The sequence below is a fragment of the Furipterus horrens genome, unplaced genomic scaffold, assembly GCF_987537825.1.
Source record: "Furipterus horrens unplaced genomic scaffold, mFurHor1.1.pri manual_scaffold_1, whole genome shotgun sequence".
NCBI lineage: Eukaryota > Metazoa > Chordata > Mammalia > Chiroptera > Furipteridae > Furipterus > Furipterus horrens.
This window is the reverse complement of record NW_028327171.1, coordinates 204490627-204508672: the sequence shown is the minus strand read 5'-3', so window position 1 is coordinate 204508672 and position 18046 is coordinate 204490627. Positions and strand designations below refer to the sequence as shown.

Here is an 18046-nt window from a genome sequence, read left to right as displayed (position 1 = left end):
TCAATATCTGTACACACTATAGTGTGCTCGCCACCATAAGTCTAGTTTCCATCCGTCACCATACATTTGACTTCCCGTTACCATTTCTCCCTCCCCCCACCCCCCTAAGGCCCACATTTTGTACCACAAGCTTTTCCCTTGGTGGACTTGGAAGATCTACCTAGCATGGCAGGCCTGGAAATCTGCTTTGTTAGAAAATCTAGAGTGGACTCATCCCTCTCTGGCAGACTCTCATGGACCAGGCTCACAAGAATCAGAATGTCCATGAATTTGTTTATGGTGACAGACATAAAAGGTCAAGGTCAAGATACTCTTGTCCACTCATTTGTACATTTTCTCCCTTGTAGGCATTTTACTAGAGAGATTGATTCTCTCCTATGGAGCTGGTTGGCAGTGGGGGTGGTGGGGGACGGTGGATGATGGTGGTTACCGTCTCTTTTACTGGCCCTGGGTACACTCTGCCCTGTAGACATGAAGCCATTTGGTGTTCTCAGGCCTTTCTGTTCTAGATGGGCCTCCTCAGGAAAAAACAAAAATCTGTTCTCTGACAGAGAAGGCTGCAAAGGTTCAGAAAAATCTTTGTCTAATTCAATCCCTTAAAAGACAAACCTTGGGGTGAAGTGGGGCCCTGCAGCTTTTCTGGGAACCCAGAGCTGGGATCTGAGGAGATTGTGTGAGCAGGGAGACAGGAGAAACAGCCTGAAAAGTCATCCTTCCCCTCTGCAATGTGATGGCCCTAATCCCTCCCTCCAGAACCCAACTTGCCCCATCCTCTACACAATGCCAAGTCCCAGAGAAATGTCAACCATAGAGCCTAGGCCCAGGCAGCCACTGACCCACTGCCTGGCTCTCCCCTGGGCCCATGCTCAGCCCCTAAGACTGCTGCATCCAGATTGCAATCTTCACTCACCCATTCGGTCATCGTTTACTAAACAACCTGTGGCAGGCTCTGTGCCAGAGTGAGGGAAAGACGCAGCCTCTGCCCTCAATGACGTGGATGGTAGGGAGCAGTGCGGGGAGATGGGTGTCCGTGCCAAGTGGCAAGTGCTGTCCCTGACATCCTCACAGGGCCTACTGGAGTACCACCGGGAGGCTGGCAACTAGGAAAACTTCCTGGGGATGAGGATGATGCAGGGAGGGTAAGGAGGTGTTCACATGGCAGGTGAGTAAGGAAGGGATCCAGGCCGAGGACACAGTACATGCAAAGGCTTGGAGAGTTGAGTGAGGCTGTGGGCTTGCAGGAACCACCAGCAGGTCAGCAGCACAAAACTCTTCAGTGCAGGCAGCCTTGGCTAAGCCGAGGGAGAGCGGGGGGCAGGAGTTCCACTATACAGAGTCATGCGTTTCACGCACTTGGACTTTGTCCTGGGGCTTGGTGAATGCCTGAAGGGTTTGAGGTTGGGGAAACTTGTGATTAGATTGTTCCAGAAAGCTCACCAAGCTGCAGTATGGACAGACCAGAGAGGGTAGCTTTGGAAACAGGGAGTCCATTTATTGCATAAAGAAGTTCACCAACTTCTGGATTGAAAGGTGGCTGTGGGGGTCAGAAAAAAGGTAATGGATTGTAGACATTTTAGGAGGAAAATGACCAGGACTTGAAGCCATTCTGGATAAGCAGTGAGGGTGAGGAAAGGGCCCAAGTCAACTTCAGGTTTTTAAGCCTGAGATCCAGCTCCCAGCACCCTTCACCTTGGCTGTGAGGCCTCTGGAGGAGCCTGAGCAGACTGCCCTCAACACAAGCGCCACAGCTCCTGGATCCTGGCCTGTCTGTGCCGAGGCCTCTCTTCAGGTGCCTACCCCCAAGTTGTCCTTGCAGTCTCCTCTCTCATGTTTGCAAAGACTCAATAACCTTGGGCATGGTCTTCTGGGGCCACATGGGCCTGCATTCCCCCTTCTCCCCCAACACAGCCTGAAGGTGTGGCCTGCCTGCAGACAGCTTCTGACAGTGTGTGGTGCTCTGCTGGGAAGGGATGGGCCCAAGGCAACAATCCTTTAGGCAAGCAGGCCTGCTCTAGCACCTGCAGCCCGAAGGTGGAAACCGGAAGTAGGTGCCTCTCCATTTAAAAACTTAGCAAAACGTCCCCAGAGGAGATCCAATGGGAAAAGGCAACTCTTCTTACCTGGTGTCAAGAGAGAGCCTTGTGCATGGGACATGCCGGGGTATGCAGCATACCTGGATTTCCTGGGAAGGGTTGGTGGTAGCAGCTCCCTTCACCTCATGCTCTCTGCCCCCTGGGTGGACCACACCTCCCGGGGACTTGGCCTCCTCCCACGCCCCAGCCTGGTTCTCAAAGTCTCTTTGTTCTACTGGGACAAGCTGTGGTCAGCCTAGGCCTGATAAGGCTGGGTCAGGCCGATAGCAACCCCACCCCTCATGCCCCAAACCACACCCAGGCTGCCTTGCACTCACATTAAATCCCCCTTAGATGGGCAAAGATGCAGGGTGCCTCTTGACCAGGTTGGGATCCAGAAACCTTAACCTCTGAGCTGACCCTCCCTCAGTCTAGTTAAGACCTCCTCTCATCTGGATGAGGAATCAGGATAAGGGAATTATTCCCATTTTAGAGGTAAATGAACCGAGTCTCCAAGATAAAAAAGGACTTGCCCACATTTATTTACTCCACAGCCAGGAGCACCCATTGTACTAGGTCTGCTATTTATAGTATCTTTTAAAATTCTAACAGCCTGCAAAATGAGGGTGTTCCTAATTCCTACTTTGCAGAAAGGTGAAGTTCAAAGGCCCAGAGAGGTGAAGTCACTTTCCCATGGTCACACAGTAGCAAAGTCCAGACTAGAACCCAAGTCCCCAGCAGCAGCAACTGGGGGACGTGGGAACTGAGGAGTCACTATCCCAGAAGAATGGGAGGAAGTCACTCTCAGCGTAAGCCTAAAAGATCTGATGGAGCTGAAGGTGGTTAAGAACCTGTCTAGGAAAGTGGTCTTGGAGGAATAATGCTCTAGATGCTATGAGGGGATCCCCTTTAAAAAAAAAAAAAAATATATATATATATATATATATATATATATATATATTATTTATTTATTTTTAGAGAAGGGGGAAAGGAGGGAGAAAGAGAGGGAGGAGAGAAACATCCATTGCCTCTCACACACCCCCAACTGGGGATCTGGCCCACAACCCAGGCATGTGCTCTGACTGGGAATTGAACCAGCGACCCTTTGGCTCACAGGCCAGCACTCAATCCACTGAGCCACCCCAGCCAGGGAGAGGATCCCATTTTGATGGGAGTGGCAATATTAAAAATATGTACATGATTATTTTGATACTCCTCGCTCCTTGAATCTTTCCTGAGGCTAGAAAAGGCCGTGTAGCTTCTTCCAGTTTCTACCCTGAGGTTGCCAAGCTAGAGCAACTATAGATTGGTGTTCTCATCCACAGCCTAGCGAGTGCCCAGCCGAGAGCCAGCACAAACTGTCAGCCATGTGAGGGTGCCATCTTGGGCATGCAACGCAATGGCTGCAGCCCTGGCCAACGTCTGAACACACTTGCATGAAAGAGAGCTGCCTGGTCAAGCCCCTTTTGAATTCCTGACCCACAGACGCATAAGCAAAATAAAATAATTGTTTGGAACCTTGAAGTTTGGAATAATTTCTTTTTTTAAAGATTTTATTTATTTATTTTTAGACAGAGGGGAAGGGAGGGAAAAAGAGAGGGAGAGAAACATCAATGTGTGGTTGCTTCTCGTATCCCCCTAACTGGGGACCTGGTCTGCAACCCAGGCATGTGCCCTGACTGGGAATCAAACTGGCGACCCTTCAGTTCACAGGCCAGGACTCAATCCACTGAGCTGTACCAGCCAGGGCTGGAATAATTTCTTACACAACAATAGTAAACAGAATAAAGGGCAAAGAGGGACTGGGAACTTATAAAGGCATCTTCTGAGACTTTCCATGGGTCTTTAATACACTTTCACACAAAAAGCTTTTTAAAATGGAGCTCGCATGTGGTTGGAAGAGGTGTGATGCTTCTTTATCATCTAAAGGGGCGGAGTGAGAAGACATACTACTTGGGATGAACTTGGGGCAGACAGAGATGGAGAGAAAAAGGACTGGATAAGCAAATCTCTTCACACTCAACTGACTGAAATATGTTATGTAAATGCTCTGGTGGCAGGATCTCTGATGATAGCAAACTCTGGAAAGAATGAAGAGCTTCTGGAAGGAAGGAAGCTTATGTATCTGGGCTAGTGGCTAGCAAGAAGTTATGCCTGGCCACGTGAAAGTAAGTGTTATTAGAGATTTTAAAAATCCAATTTTAGATGTTGAAGAAAATAGCTGGAGCCCTGGCTGGTGTAGCTCAGAGGATTGAGTGCCAGCCTGTAAACCAAATGGTCACAGGTTTGATTTCCAGTCAGGGCACATGCCTGGGTTGTGGGCCAGGCTCCCCAGTTGGGGGCGTGTGAGAAGCAACCAATCGATGTATCTCTCACACATTGATGTTTCTCTCCCTCTCTTTCTCCCTCCCTCCCCTCTCCCTAAGAAGTGAATAAATAAAATCCTTAAAAAAAGCAAACAAACTGTTAGAAAATATATAATTTGTGAAACAGAAAGAAAGAAAATACCTGGACATTCCTGTGGACAGCTGCTGGCCACATTTTCCCAGAGCGCTCATGCAAGCAGATACTTGTAGGATCTCGACAAAAGTCCATGAAAAATGACCTAAAAAGGACACTGTTGCCTTAATAAACTCCAGGTGTGTTTGCATCTGGTTTCTGCACACACCTCCAAATGCTCAACTTAAGAAAATGCCAAGGAAAGTGACCAAGTAGATAACAGGAAATGGGTGTAGCTCTGAGGAGTGGTTGGGAGTATAGGGATGGAATGGTTAGCTCGAGGACAGGTTTCTTGGTTTTGGACTCATAATCCTAAAGAAGCACAAAATGGTCACGATCAAAATCTAATAAAGAAGAGGAAAAAGCAAGTTTACAGTGGGGAATCCTGGCAGACACCACTTCAGCCAAGTGATCAAAGTTAACATCACCAATAAAACATACTGGAACACTGATATGACACACTGAGAAGGGCAAATGACCTCTCTGCTTTGCTTTTAAATAATGCACACATTACTCTATTACAAGAAATAAACCCAGATTGAGGAAAATTTTACAGAACAATTGACAGTACTCTTCAAAAGAGTCAAGGTCATGCAAGATAAGGGAACCTCAAGAAATGTCCCAGGAGGGATCCTGGATTGGATACTGAAACATGAAGAGGACATTAATGGACAAACTTGTGAAATCTAACTAAATTCTATACTTTCATTAATATTATTTGTTGTACCAAGTTTCTTAGTTTTGATAAATCATCTATGATCGTGTAAGATGTTAACCTGAGAGAAGAAAGCTGGGTGAAGGGTTTATGAGACTTCCTGTGCTATTTTTGTGACTCTTTTTGGCCATCTAAAATTAACTTATAATTTAAAAAAATCTAAAAGACAGAACCTCATGGACCAGTCAAAGGTGGTCTCCTTTACCACACATGAAGCTCCAGCCGACTTCCATGCTCTAAGGAAGCCAACTGTGCTGAGCTGGGGGTCATGCCATGCCTCCTTCACTTGAGAGAGGGTCCTAATCAGAAATGAATTGGGAGAGGATTTGAGGAATTAGAATGGAAAGTCACAGAATAAAGGTGTTCTTCATTTATTTAGAGCATATCATAAGCCAGGCCCTGTTCCAGGTTCTTTATTTTATCTTGCTTAAGCCTCACAAGTTTTGAGCTGTTAAACTTTTCCTTGTTTACAAAAGAGGAGACTGGATTTTTGTTTGTTTTTTTGTTTTTAAGATTTTATTTATTTATATTTTAGAGAGGGGAAGGGAGAGAGAAAGAGAGGGAGAGAAACATCAATGTGTGGTTGCCTCTTGCGCACCTGCAACTGGGGACCTGGGCCGCAACCCAGGCATGTGCCCTGACTGGGAATCGAACTGGTGACCCTTTGGTTCTCAGGCTGGCACCCAATCCACTGAGCCACAGGGATGGGCCTTTTTTTTAATACAGAGAATTTTAAAATTGATTCTTAGAGAGAAAGGAAAGGAGAAGAAAGAGAGAGAGAGAAAGAAACATCGATTTGTTGTTCCACTTGTTCATGCATTCATTGGTTGACTCTTTTATGTGCCCTGAGCAGGGATTGAATCTGCAACTTTGCACACTGGGGCGATGCTCTAACCAGCTGAGCTAACTGGCCAGGGCCCAGGAGGTCGGGTTTTATAAAAGTGAAAGAGCAAGATCTACAGCTAAAAGCTGGTGTAGTTGGGATTCAAATCCAGCCTTCGTTACTCCAGAGCTTGTTCTTAATCACTCCACTGTCCCGTTTTCTCAGGGATGTCCCTCATTCAGTTCATACCTCAGGGTTTCTGTACTGGGTGGGTGAGAAAAGAGGAGATAGAAGGCAGAAGTGGATGGCCTAGGATGGGCTGGTCAGCAGGAGCTGTCCACGGTGCTGGCCAGAGAGGCTTGGCGCTAGGGGGCCAGCAGGAGTTGGTGTAGGGAAGACAGCTGGGAGAGCTTACACAGAGAAGCAGCACTGCTCGGAATAGAAGGAAAGAGCCCTTAGATGTGGAGGAAAGAGAGGGCGAAAGACTTCAAATTTTGGATTGAAATAAATAATAGAGTCTACCGTGGCTGGTGAGGTAGGATTTGTCCTTAGGTCTGGCTTGCAACTAATACTATTCAGTATAGCTATACTGATTATTGAAATCTTGAAATACTTTGATACTAGCTAGTAAATAATCACTGATTGAGTCCTCCATTGCTGTGGCTGCTCTCCCAGCCCCCTCCCTGCACTCCCAGACTCCCCAGTGACCCAACACTAAAGGGCTAAGGCCTGGCACAATGTGGGTTCCCACTACCCTGTTCTGATTCTAAGGACCATCCTCATAGGTCATGTCTGTTCTTCACTAATTGTTAAGTATTTTTAAATATTGTCCCTGTTTGTCCCCACTTTACAGATGAGGAAAGTGAGGTTCTGGAATATTTAACAATTTTCTTGAAATTGTTCAGCTACTAAATGCTAGAATTGGGACCTGAACCCAAGTCTTCTGGGATCAAAACTCATGTTTTTTTTCCCTTCCTCTCCCTACTGTTGACATGTGTGTCTGTCTACTTTTTTGTGGAGACTATGAATAGAGGGAGAAAGTTACCTAGGGAGGTTGAGTTGGCACAGGAGAGTCAGAAAAACCTATGGGGGTCCCAGGCAGAATGCAACCCTTCTCTTTGAATTATCTTGCCATATGGCTGTCTGCCCCCAAATCTGCTAGTTTGGTGCCATGGCAGCTGTTTCAGACTGGAGATGCCATCAATCTCTTAATGCACCCCCTCCACCCCCTGCTCTGGGAGAACATGACACTCTAATGCAGAGAGCGCTCCATGCCTGCTCCTCGATCCAGCCTTGAACCACCCAGTGGCTCTCTTGGCTGCAGCCTTCTCTCATTATCCACTCCTCAGGCTCGGTTTGGAAGACTTATTTCACTAATTTCAGAGGTCAGGAGCTTCTGTGGGAGCATGCACCTCCTCATCTCCTTCCTGTAAATTAGTCATGCCTTGGACGCAGACCTGATTTCAGAACCAGCACTTCACATGGAGACAGGGGAGCAGAGGAAGAAAGGAGGGTGGGAGGAGGTTTTGCAGTTTCTGGCACTGGGTTGACTTGCCATCTGGCCTACAGGTCACTGGCATCTCCTTTTGTCTTTCTCCGCCCTGGGGCAGCAAGGAAACCTCCTTCTTGGAGAAACAGAGGATGTAGAGAGGAGAGAAACCTCTCACCTCTCCAGGGTGCAGCAGAGAGGCTGGAAGGCGGTAGGACAGGAGGGTGCACAGATGAGTGGTTTATTTATAGGGACTTTCCATTTAGTGTGTGTGTGTGTGTGTGTGTGTGTGTGTGACATTGCTGTCTACCGTGTGTCAAGTAACTTACACATGCCTGATTACTCAGTCCTTACATGGGCCTTACGATAATTATCCTCAGGTAACAGATGAGGAAAGTGGGTCTCAGAGAGGTCCTGTGACTTGCTCAAGGTCACATAGCCAGTAAGAGGCAGAATCAGGATTACGTAATCCCATATCTGCCTGATTTCCCAGCCCAGAGTCTCCTCTATTCCATGGTGGTGGGAGTTGGGCGTAGGGAGTGGTACATAGTGTGGATGTGTGGGGGAAAAGCTTAGAAAAGACACTTCTGTGTGTGCTGAAGCCCAGATCACTGAGCGTGCCCAGCTTCCAACCAGAAGGATTGGAGTCCGTCTCCTACCCACCCATCCTCCTTCCTCCCTTTCTCCTACATTCTGGTCCTCATCAATTTCCTGATTCGTCCCTCCCCCTGTTCATAACCTTGAACTAAACAGCACCCCTCCCCACTGTTTTTCTTGGATCCATGAAGAATATCGTCACTAGGATTCAGCACCCATTATCTCCCATGAGTTCAGAAGTCGCCGTTTTCAGAAGCAAACCTGGTTTCCTTTCCCATCCTTAGGCTCAGCCCCTTGCTCCTTGCCTCTCCATGCTGTTCACCTCTTACGGTAAAGTCCAGTTCAGGCCTCTTTTGCATCTAAGACATGTTACTTTGAAATATCAGGGTAATCTCCTTTTCCAGACCCCGCAGGCACAACCTCCGCACTAGAGCATAAGACCACAGAACCCCTCATTGTTCCCCACACACCAACTCCATGTGCGGAACCTCTATGGGTTATCTTGTTCCCCACATGCCAACTCTGCATAACCTCCGTACATCTCCTCCTTTTATTCTAACGTGTAAAATAAGCTGCAAAACTGCCGTTCTCCAGATCACTTTCTCAATCCGCTGAAATTTTGCTTCCTGTCAGTTTGGCCCAGATAAACTCACAGAAGTTCTCCACAGGTTTGTATGTTCCTTATGTTGACACTATTAAGAATCTCTCGTTATTCTTAGTCCAGAACCCACCACGGTTGGGGCAGGTCTCTGGAGGATAACTGCCCCAGTGAAGAGGCACAAGGTCACGTGGCTTCTAGCATGAACTATTCCTCCTGGGTGTGGTTTTGTCACTGGGATTCCTGAGGCCACCACCAAGCCTTGCCCCTGGAGTCACTGCTCCCTATTTCTTTTTGACCTAAAAACAGACAAAAAGGTCGCATAGCAGAGGTCCAGCTGAGTCAGGCTGATTATGTCAAAAGAACTGAGGGGAAAACAAAAAGGAAATCGTTACAGAAACTACAAACAGCATAAAAGTCATTATGTCTACATTTCAGGTCTCAGTTTCTGAGAATAACATTAAAACCAGTGAAAATCTCACTGAATTCAACATTCTTTGATGCCAAAAAAAAAAACTCTAAACCTAATTGTGCTAGCATAACTTAATGAGCCCGCTGGCCAGCCCCTCCCTCCAGTCCAGCCAGCCTCTGGCCATGTGATTTCCCCTGCCAACGCAGGCCACTTTGTCATCAAAGTCTGTCTTTTACCTTTCACAAGTAAACCCTAACCTTCCCAGAACAAGAATTTATTTTCTGGCTTTACCCCTACACTCACTAAGGTTTCTCCCCTTAACACTCACCCCCATCACTGGCCTTGTGTAGTGAAATATCTTTTATTGGCCATGATTTTTGCCTTTACCTACCAAAGGAGTCTTCACCAAATGAGACCCCCCCCACCCAGATGATAAACAAAGGGCTTCCAAAAATCCGTAGTATGTATAACAATGCCTTCGTCCTGCATTAACCTTCATATCCCTTCAAAAGACTTAGTTTTCTGCTGGGCCAGGAAATAAAGACACATTCTCTCCAACAACAAAAGGAAACCCTTTGCAAAGCAATGTGCAAATGATACCAAGAGCTTCTCTTAAATGAACAATTGCAATCACAGAATGAAGGTCCGCTTGAGATCCTGACCCTCTGTCATCAAACCGTGTCGGGAAAGAACAGGAATGTCTCCCCTCAGGTGAGAGTGCATGGAATAGCCTCCTATGAATTTGGTCATCAGCTAAAGTCACGACTGCGGGGACGGCACGACTAAGGGACTATACATACCACATGTTGCAACTGGTAGAAGCCCAGTTACTATTAGCAGGCAAAGTCAGAAAAATTAAAAAACAAGGGGATGCCTTCAAGTTGGGCGGCGCTTCCTTCGTCTATGAGCCATGACCCCTTCGGGCTGCCGTCGTTGCCCTGGGATACCAGAAGACGCCGCGTACTGTGTGTCCTGTATCTATGGAGATGACAACATGGCGGCGGTGTGAGTTTTCAGCGTTGATCCCAGGGACGCAGAGAGCGGTGCGAGTGGCCAGGGAAGGTATCTGCCCCGGGAGACCACCTCCTCCGGGAAGGTGGCCAGGGTTCCCCCTAGGTCCTTCAGAGACTCCCGTGGGACTGAGACTGGGGCGAGCTCAATCAGACTGGGGATTCCGAAGAGAAAGGAGGAACAGCTCTAAGTAATTTTGTCCCTCACCCCTACACGATGACCTGCCACTTTTTCCACTGGTCACCTTAGGAATTTTTAGGTTGAAAATGAGAAAATTTGGAAGCAGATAATATATTTTTTCAAGTCCTCGAGATTAGAAAATTGGATTAAAAAACACCTCCTTGCCCAGTGTGTTCACAATGATTGCAAATGTGTCTTTTTGGAAGAGTAGTGCAGGCTACACCATCGTCTCTCGAGACGGACGGCTGCCGACGAGTGCAGGCTAGTGTGGAGGTTAGGGTTGTTAATTATAGTAGCATAAGTTTATCTAGGGCTTTCTGAAATCCCTGATTTCATTTGAGCTTCACATCAACTTTGTGAAACAGCATAACCCTCACGTTACAGGCGAGTAGACTGAGGCTCGAGGATTTGGAGAAACTTGCCCATCTTAAATGACTCCAGGCAGATAGATAGGTGCTGGAACCCAGCTTCCTTTGCTCCATAACCAGTGCTCACTCTCCTAAGCCCTCAGCCCTGGCCTGGACCAGCTTTCTACCCCCAGCGTCTCTCATCTCTTCTGTGCACTCACTGGGATGTTTCATGTGTTGTACAGAGACTTTTTCAGAGCCCTGAGTCAGGAGCTGTCTATGGAACCCCCTGAAGTCACAGGCATTAAAGAGTCAGGGTAGAACTACAGAGCCATCCAGTAGCAGAAAAGGACTGGGACCCTCTTCTCTCTCCTCAGCTTGCATTTCTTTGATTCCATTTGAACGTTCGCTTCATAACTGAAGGTAGGGGCCTTGCTTGCCTCTCTCGTCCAGGCTCATTCCTCACACCTGTCACCGGCGCTGGGAAGCAGGTGCTCCTCCGTGATAACAATGGCCGTTATCATGTTCCTTTCCATGTTCCTTCTGTCTCTCCTCTGGCAGGAACTCCTGACTTAGCCAGAGTGCTCCCCTGAGGCTTCTGTTCCAGGCACCTGCTGCTCATCCAGGCAGCTCCAAGCCCCATCACAAGGACACGGGACAACAGGAACTAGACCATGACCTCTGGATCAGGCCTGAGTGCCACCACAATGGCTGTGCCCACCATCACTGGCAGCAGTGCAGCCATGAATGCCTGCAACAGCAGCAACGCCCGTGCCCATGTGAGCACACGTCCAGGCCAGGGGTGGGGTGGGCAGGGTACAGCAGGGCTAGGGCCAGAGGAGGAGAGGCAGTGCAGGGGGTGGGTAGGAATATGAAAGGACCTGACTCTCCCGTTTACAGCCAGCACTAGATCCTGCATAGATGGAGCACCAAGCTGGCTGGAAGTTGGTAGCAACAAGTGACTGTGGAGGAGTGCACTCTTGGGGGGATGTGAGTTGGAGGCTGATAGAGTAGCCAGGAGATCTCGTTTCCCTCAGAAGGCTCCTCTTGTCATGACCCCTAGGCCTCTGTGTTTGACCAATATATGGATGTTGGTTACATTCTTTTTTAAGATTTTATTTATTTATTTTTAGAGAGAGGGGAAGGAAGGGAGGAGAGGGAGAGATACATTGATGTGTGGTTGCCTCTCATGCGCCCCCCAACTGGGGACCTGGCCTGCAACCCAGGCATGTGCCCTGACTGGGAATCAAACCCGCGACCCTTTGGTTTGTAGGCTGGCGCTCAATCCACGGAGCTGCACCAGCCAGGGTGGATGTTGACTACTTTTTTTGCAGCTCTTAGGATTCTCTCTCTGTGATGGTGCAGGAGCAGGGGTATGACTGTGGGGAGGTGGCTTTGTATTTGGTGCAGTGTGTGTCTGTGTTTGTGGATTCTCAAGTCTCCTTAGATGTGACGGTGGTTGCACTTGCTTCCCTGTGGACCAGGGGTCATCTCACCCCTCCATTGGTGCCATTCCAGGCCTGTTTGCCCTCGGATTCACTCACTGCCCTTCCCTGCTCTCCTCAAGCAGGAGACTGCAAAGTGGGAGTGGGGGAGAAGCCAGGGTATTTCCCTTCCTCTCTGCTTTTGGCAGTGTCTCCAAAAGCAGTTGCATCTCCCTGTGACTCCAGTCCCCACCAGACAGGCCTCTGGGCTCTGAGAACCCCTCCTTTAACGTAGGTGTGGTGCAGCTTCTTGATGTTGCTGACTTTGGGGTTGCTTCACTATCCCCTGGTTGTGCATTAAATTCCTTGTTTTAAATACCCAGAGTGGCTTCTGTTTTCCTCGTTGGACTTGACTGATGCACCTACTGGTATTTATAATACATTACCCATGTCACCTTTTCTCCCTGGGCAAATCGGGAAAGAAAATGCTATATTGGCCATTGGACACGCTGTAAATATTGACATTGAGAGTGTAACCTCCAAGAGAGGAGGGACTTGTCAGTCTTGTTCACTATTGTAGTCTTGGCACCTCGCTCAGTGTCTGGCTCATAATAGGTAGTCAACAAATATTTGTTGAACAGATAAATACATCCTTATGCTATGTAACAATATAAAAGCAATATTTGGTCAAAGATCAAATAAAATAGCAATGAGTTGAGCCTTCATACCAAGGACTATGGCAGGAAGAGGCACCTGGTTCATCCTCCTTCCACCTTGCACTACAGGGGGTTTTCCGTTCCTTTCCATCCTCAAGTAGATAGAAGTTAGGGGTCAGCCCACAAAAGGATTTTCCTTTATAAACAGACAGCGTTGGCACATGGTACCTCTAGCATCATCAGGAGCAGTGCTTGGAGTGACCCCAAAGTCAGGGCACAAGATGGGGGTTGGTTGCAGGTAAATTGGCTCCTTCCTCTGCTCCCTCAGCCAGTTGAAGGAGGAGAGGGAATGGTGGAGATCACTGTGGTCTGGAAAAGTGACTGGGATAGACTGCTCCAGCTTGGAGAGGCTTCTGTAGTGAAGGGTAGGATAGGGAGGAAGAGGAGGAAAAGGCAGCATCTGACGGGAGTGGTATCTAAGGGTGTACTGAGGCACAGAATAGGCCAGCTAAGACTGCTCAGTGTGCCAGACAGAATGGCCAGATACGGTGGCCCAGGGAAGGCTTTAGGGGCAAGGTCACCGGGAATCCAGTTGGAAAACCATTCCAGTGACCTTGGAGGAGGTAATATCTGATTCCAGGGCCTGCCTGCCCCCTACCTTCTCTCTCCAGATCATCCCCCAACGTTGAAGTGTAATGAATTATTTTCTGTACTCTGGTTTTTTGAATCCCACCCCAATAATTCATCCTTCTTTCTCTGCCACCTGAACAGCCAACCAGCTCCATGGGCCCTCAGATGTGCTTCTCAAAGAATCAGGACAAAGTGAAGAAGAGGGTCATCTGGGGCATTGAGGTGGCTGAGGAGCTGCTATGGAAAGGCTGGGAGCTAGGGAAGGAGATCACCAAGAATCTGGTTCTGAAAAATCTATCCTTGAAAATCCAGAAGATGAAATACAGGTATGAGTATGAAGAGTCAGAGACCCAGCCTCTGAGCCCTCAAGCAGAGACTTAAAAAAAAAACAACTTTAAAAATGTCATAAATATAGAAGAGTGTATAAAACATGTGTAGTTTGAATAATGATCAAAAGTAGAACCTATGTGACCAGATTAAGTAATGGAATAACAGTGTCCAAAGCTCACCTTCTCTCATTATGTGTCTCTTCCCTATTGAAACACCTTCCCTACCCGTAAAGGTAAAACCATTATCCTGATTTTCATTATAATGATTTCTTCGCTTTCCTCAAATGGATTTACCACCTGTGTTTGCATCCCTAAATGATTCAGTTTAATTTTACCTTTTTATGAACTTGATATAAATGAAATAACATGGTATACTTTTTAACACTTTTATTTTGCTCAGTTATGTTTGTAAGACTCATCCATGTGCAGCTATAGTGCATCCTTTTTCATTGCAGTATAATAGTCCAGTGTATGCTTATACAGTATTATTATACAATGTATTCATCCATTCTTCTGTTGAGGGACATTTGGGTTGTTTCCGGTTTGAGACCATTATCATCATTCATATATACAACTCTGGTTGCATAGGTACAGAGTTTTTCTAGCGTAGATACATAAGAATTGCTGTGACTTAGAACATGTATGTTTACTTTTTGTACATAAAGCCAAACTATTTTCCAAAGTACTTGTATCATTTGTATTCCCACCAGCTACCTATGAGAGTTCCATCTCTCCACATTTTTACAAACAATTGCTATTGTCAGGAAAAAAAAAATATTTTTTTGCTAGTAATGGTAATTTGTTGTGATTTTAAATTCTCTTTTCCCTGATTACTAATACAGTTGAGTGTTTTGTCATATATTATTGACCATTTCATTTGTGAAATTCCTGTTTAAGTCTGTGCCCATTTTTCCATTAAATTGTCTGTTTTTAAATAGTAGTTTTCGACATGGATAATAATCCTGTGTCAGTTATGTGTTGTAATTATCTTCTCCCACCCTGTGGCTGGTCTTCTTCTCTCTTTATCATGTCATTTGAAGAATAGAAGTTTTTAATTTCAAACAAATCAAATGTATCAATCTTTTTCTTTTACGGTTGATGCTTTTGATGATTTTTTGTATTTTGTTTAAGAAATCCATCTTTACTCCATACAGATCATGATGATATTCTCCTGTAGTTATCCTCTATGGAGTTGATGGTTTTTCCTTTCATATTAGTCTTTTATCTATATGGAATTGATTTTTTTTTTTTAATGGTTTGAAGTCGGGATCTGATGACTTTTTTTTTTCCTCCAATCAAATGTCCAAGTGTCCCAACGCCATTTACTGAAAAATTCATACATTCCCTCATGATCTCCCCCAGCACTGATGTATGTCAAGTGTCCATATATGAAGAGTGGATCCATTTCTGAACTGTCTTGTTCCCTTGATCTGCTTGTCTCTCCCTGGGCCAATACTATCCTGAATTAATTATATCTTGGTATCTAGTAGCGTTAGACCTCCAGCTTCACTCTTATTCAATTGTCTTGGCTATTCTTGGCCTTTTGAACTTTCACGTAAATTTTCAAATGGGCTTATCACACCTACACATAAAAACTTTTTGAGATCTTGATTGGGACTTAATTGAATCTATAGAAAATTTCAGGAGAAGTGACATTACAAATTGAGTTTTCCAATTCATGTGCATCTTTATATTTATTTAGGTCTTTTTTCATATCTTTCAAAAAAGTGTAAAATTTTCCCCACAGACATCTTACAAATTTTAAGTTAACTTTATTTCTACGTATTTTATGTTTTTTAAAGTATATTTTATTGATTATGTTGTTACAGTAGTTTCCATTTTTTCCCCTTTGCTCCCCTCTGCCCAGTACCCCCTTCCCTGCAGCAATCCCACCCCCCCCTTAGTTCATGTCCATGGGTCATGCATATATGTTCTTTGGCTTCACCATTTCCTATATTATTCTTAACTTCTGTCTAGTTTGTATTTACCAATTATGCTTCTTAATCCCTGCATCATTTCCCCATTTCTCTCCCTTCCCCCTCCCAACTGATAACTGTCTGAATGATCCCCATACCTATGATTCTGTTCTTATTCTGATTTGCTTAGTTGGATTTTGTTCTTATTTTTTAGATTCAGTTGTTGATAGTTGTGAGTTTGTTGTCATTTCAATCTTCATAATTTTGATCTTCTTTTTCTTAAGTAAGTCCCTTTGACATTTCATATAGTAACGGCTTGGTGATGATGAACTCCTTTAGCTTTACCTTGTCTGGGAAGCACTTCATCTGCCCTTCCATTCTAAATGATAGTTTTGCTGGATAGAGTAATCTTGGTTGAGTAATTCTTGCCTGCAAAGTTTCTTTTGAGAAATCAGCTGATAGTCTTATAGGCACCCCTTTGTAGGTAACTCTCTGCTTTTCTCTTGCTACTTTTAAGATTCTATCTTTAACCTTTGGTATTTTCATTATGATGTGTCTTGGTGTGATCCTTTTTGGGTCTAGCTTGTTTGGGACTCTCTGTGCTTCCTGGACTTGTATGTCTATTTCCTTCACCAAATATGGGGAGTTTTCCGTCATTCTTTTCTCACATAAGTTTTCAATTTCTTGCTCTTTCTCTTCTCCTTCTGGCACCCTTATGATTTGGATGTTGGCATGTTTAAAGTTGTTCCAGAGGTTCCTAAGCCTCTCCTCATTTTTTTCAATTCTTGTTTCCTTATTCTGTACTGGTTGACTCTTGTTTTCCTCCTTATGTTCCAAATCATTGATTTGAACCCCAGTTTCCTCCCCTTCACCATTGGTTTTGTGTGGATTTTCCTTCGTTTCATTTAGAATAACCTTCACTTCTTCCCTTATGCGTTTGCCATACTTAAGCATATCTGTCAAGCCTGTGAGCATCTTTATCACCAGTGTTTGAAATTCTGTGTCTGTTAGGTTGGCTATCTCATTTTTTAGGTAGGCTATCTCCTCATCGCTTAGGTCTCCCCCTTTTGGGCCATACTTCTCTGTCTTCTCATCTTGACAGGCTCTTGTGTTTGTTTGCCTGTGTGTCTTAGGTAGAGCTGTCGTTCCTCTTACGTTTAAGGGGCAGAGCCTTATGTTTTCTCGTTAGAACAGGGTGACCTGTTTCACCACGTTGTGGCACTATATGTGGGGGAGGGGTCCAAGAGGGAACAATGTTGCCTGATCAGCACTCACCTTTCTTCCAGGCAGTTCTCCCACTTTGTATGGGACTGGCACCTCTCTGTTTGTTGCCCTGGCTGTCGTTCCCAGAGTGAGTGGGTCTGTGGACATTCTAGGACCATGGAGGCCCTCCAAACAAGCAGATTCTGCTGAGAGACCAGCTGTTTCCTCTTCTGCCCCAACCCCTACTGGTTTGCACAGTCAGAAGCAATGAGGCTTTATTTTCACCGGCACTGGGACCTCGAGCTGCGTGGTCTGGTCTGGTGCTGGGAGCGCTCCCCAGGTGTCCCTCCCAATTTTTAAAAATGTGTGACTGTGCTTTCCAGCAGCCTGCCACTGCCAACCACTGCTGCCGCCACCACAGTATGTCTTCTCCACCCCGGCTTCTCCCCTCCTACCTGTCTGGATGAGTATTTCTTCTTTATATCTTTGTTTGCTGGACTTCCATGCAGCTCGATTTTCTGGAGCTTCTGGTTGTCTCTAGTTTTGAGGTAGTTGTATTCCTTCTTAGTTGTGGAGTGAGATGCAGCATGTCTGTCTAGGCTCCATCTTGGCCAGAAGTCTAGAAAAAAAGGGTTCGTATTTTATGATTTTGATGACATTGTATATGATATCTTTTAAAGTTGTTTCATTTTCTGCTTGTTCCTACTTATTTATTTATAATATTTTATTTTATTTATTTTTAGAGAGGGAGAGAAACATCGATGTGCGAGAGAAATACAGTATAGATTGGTTGCCTCTCGCACACCCCAAACTGGGGATCTGACCCACAACCCAGGCATGTGCCTTGATGGGAAATCGAACCTGCAGTCTTTTGGTTTGCAGACAGGTGCTCAGTCCACTGGACCACACCAGTCAGGGCTCCTACTTTTTTAGAAAATAATTTTTAAAAATATGAATGTTTTGTGCATAACCTTGTGTCCAGCAACCTTGGTATATCGTCTCATTAATTCTAATAATTTATTTGTTAATTATTTTTTCCATGGACATATTCACATTTTATATGGAAATGACACTTTTTTTCCCCTTTCTTTCCAATCCTTATACATATTCATTGTCTTTCCTTACGGCACTGTTGGATAGGGAAG

General features: G+C 45.6%; 1 protein-coding gene across 1 annotated transcript in view; it reads left to right on the top strand.

Annotated features, from left to right (window-relative positions):
• Nucleotides 1–11305: 11305 nt before the first annotated feature.
• Nucleotides 11306–18046, top strand: part of CFAP65 (cilia and flagella associated protein 65) — a 32963-nt gene continuing 26222 nt past the window's right edge. Inside the window, 2 exon segments of the mRNA XM_090284097.1 lie at nt 11306–11522; nt 13595–13779. Coding sequence (XP_090140223.1) covers nt 11418–11522; nt 13595–13779 — 290 coding nt within the window. The 5' untranslated portion in view covers nt 11306–11417.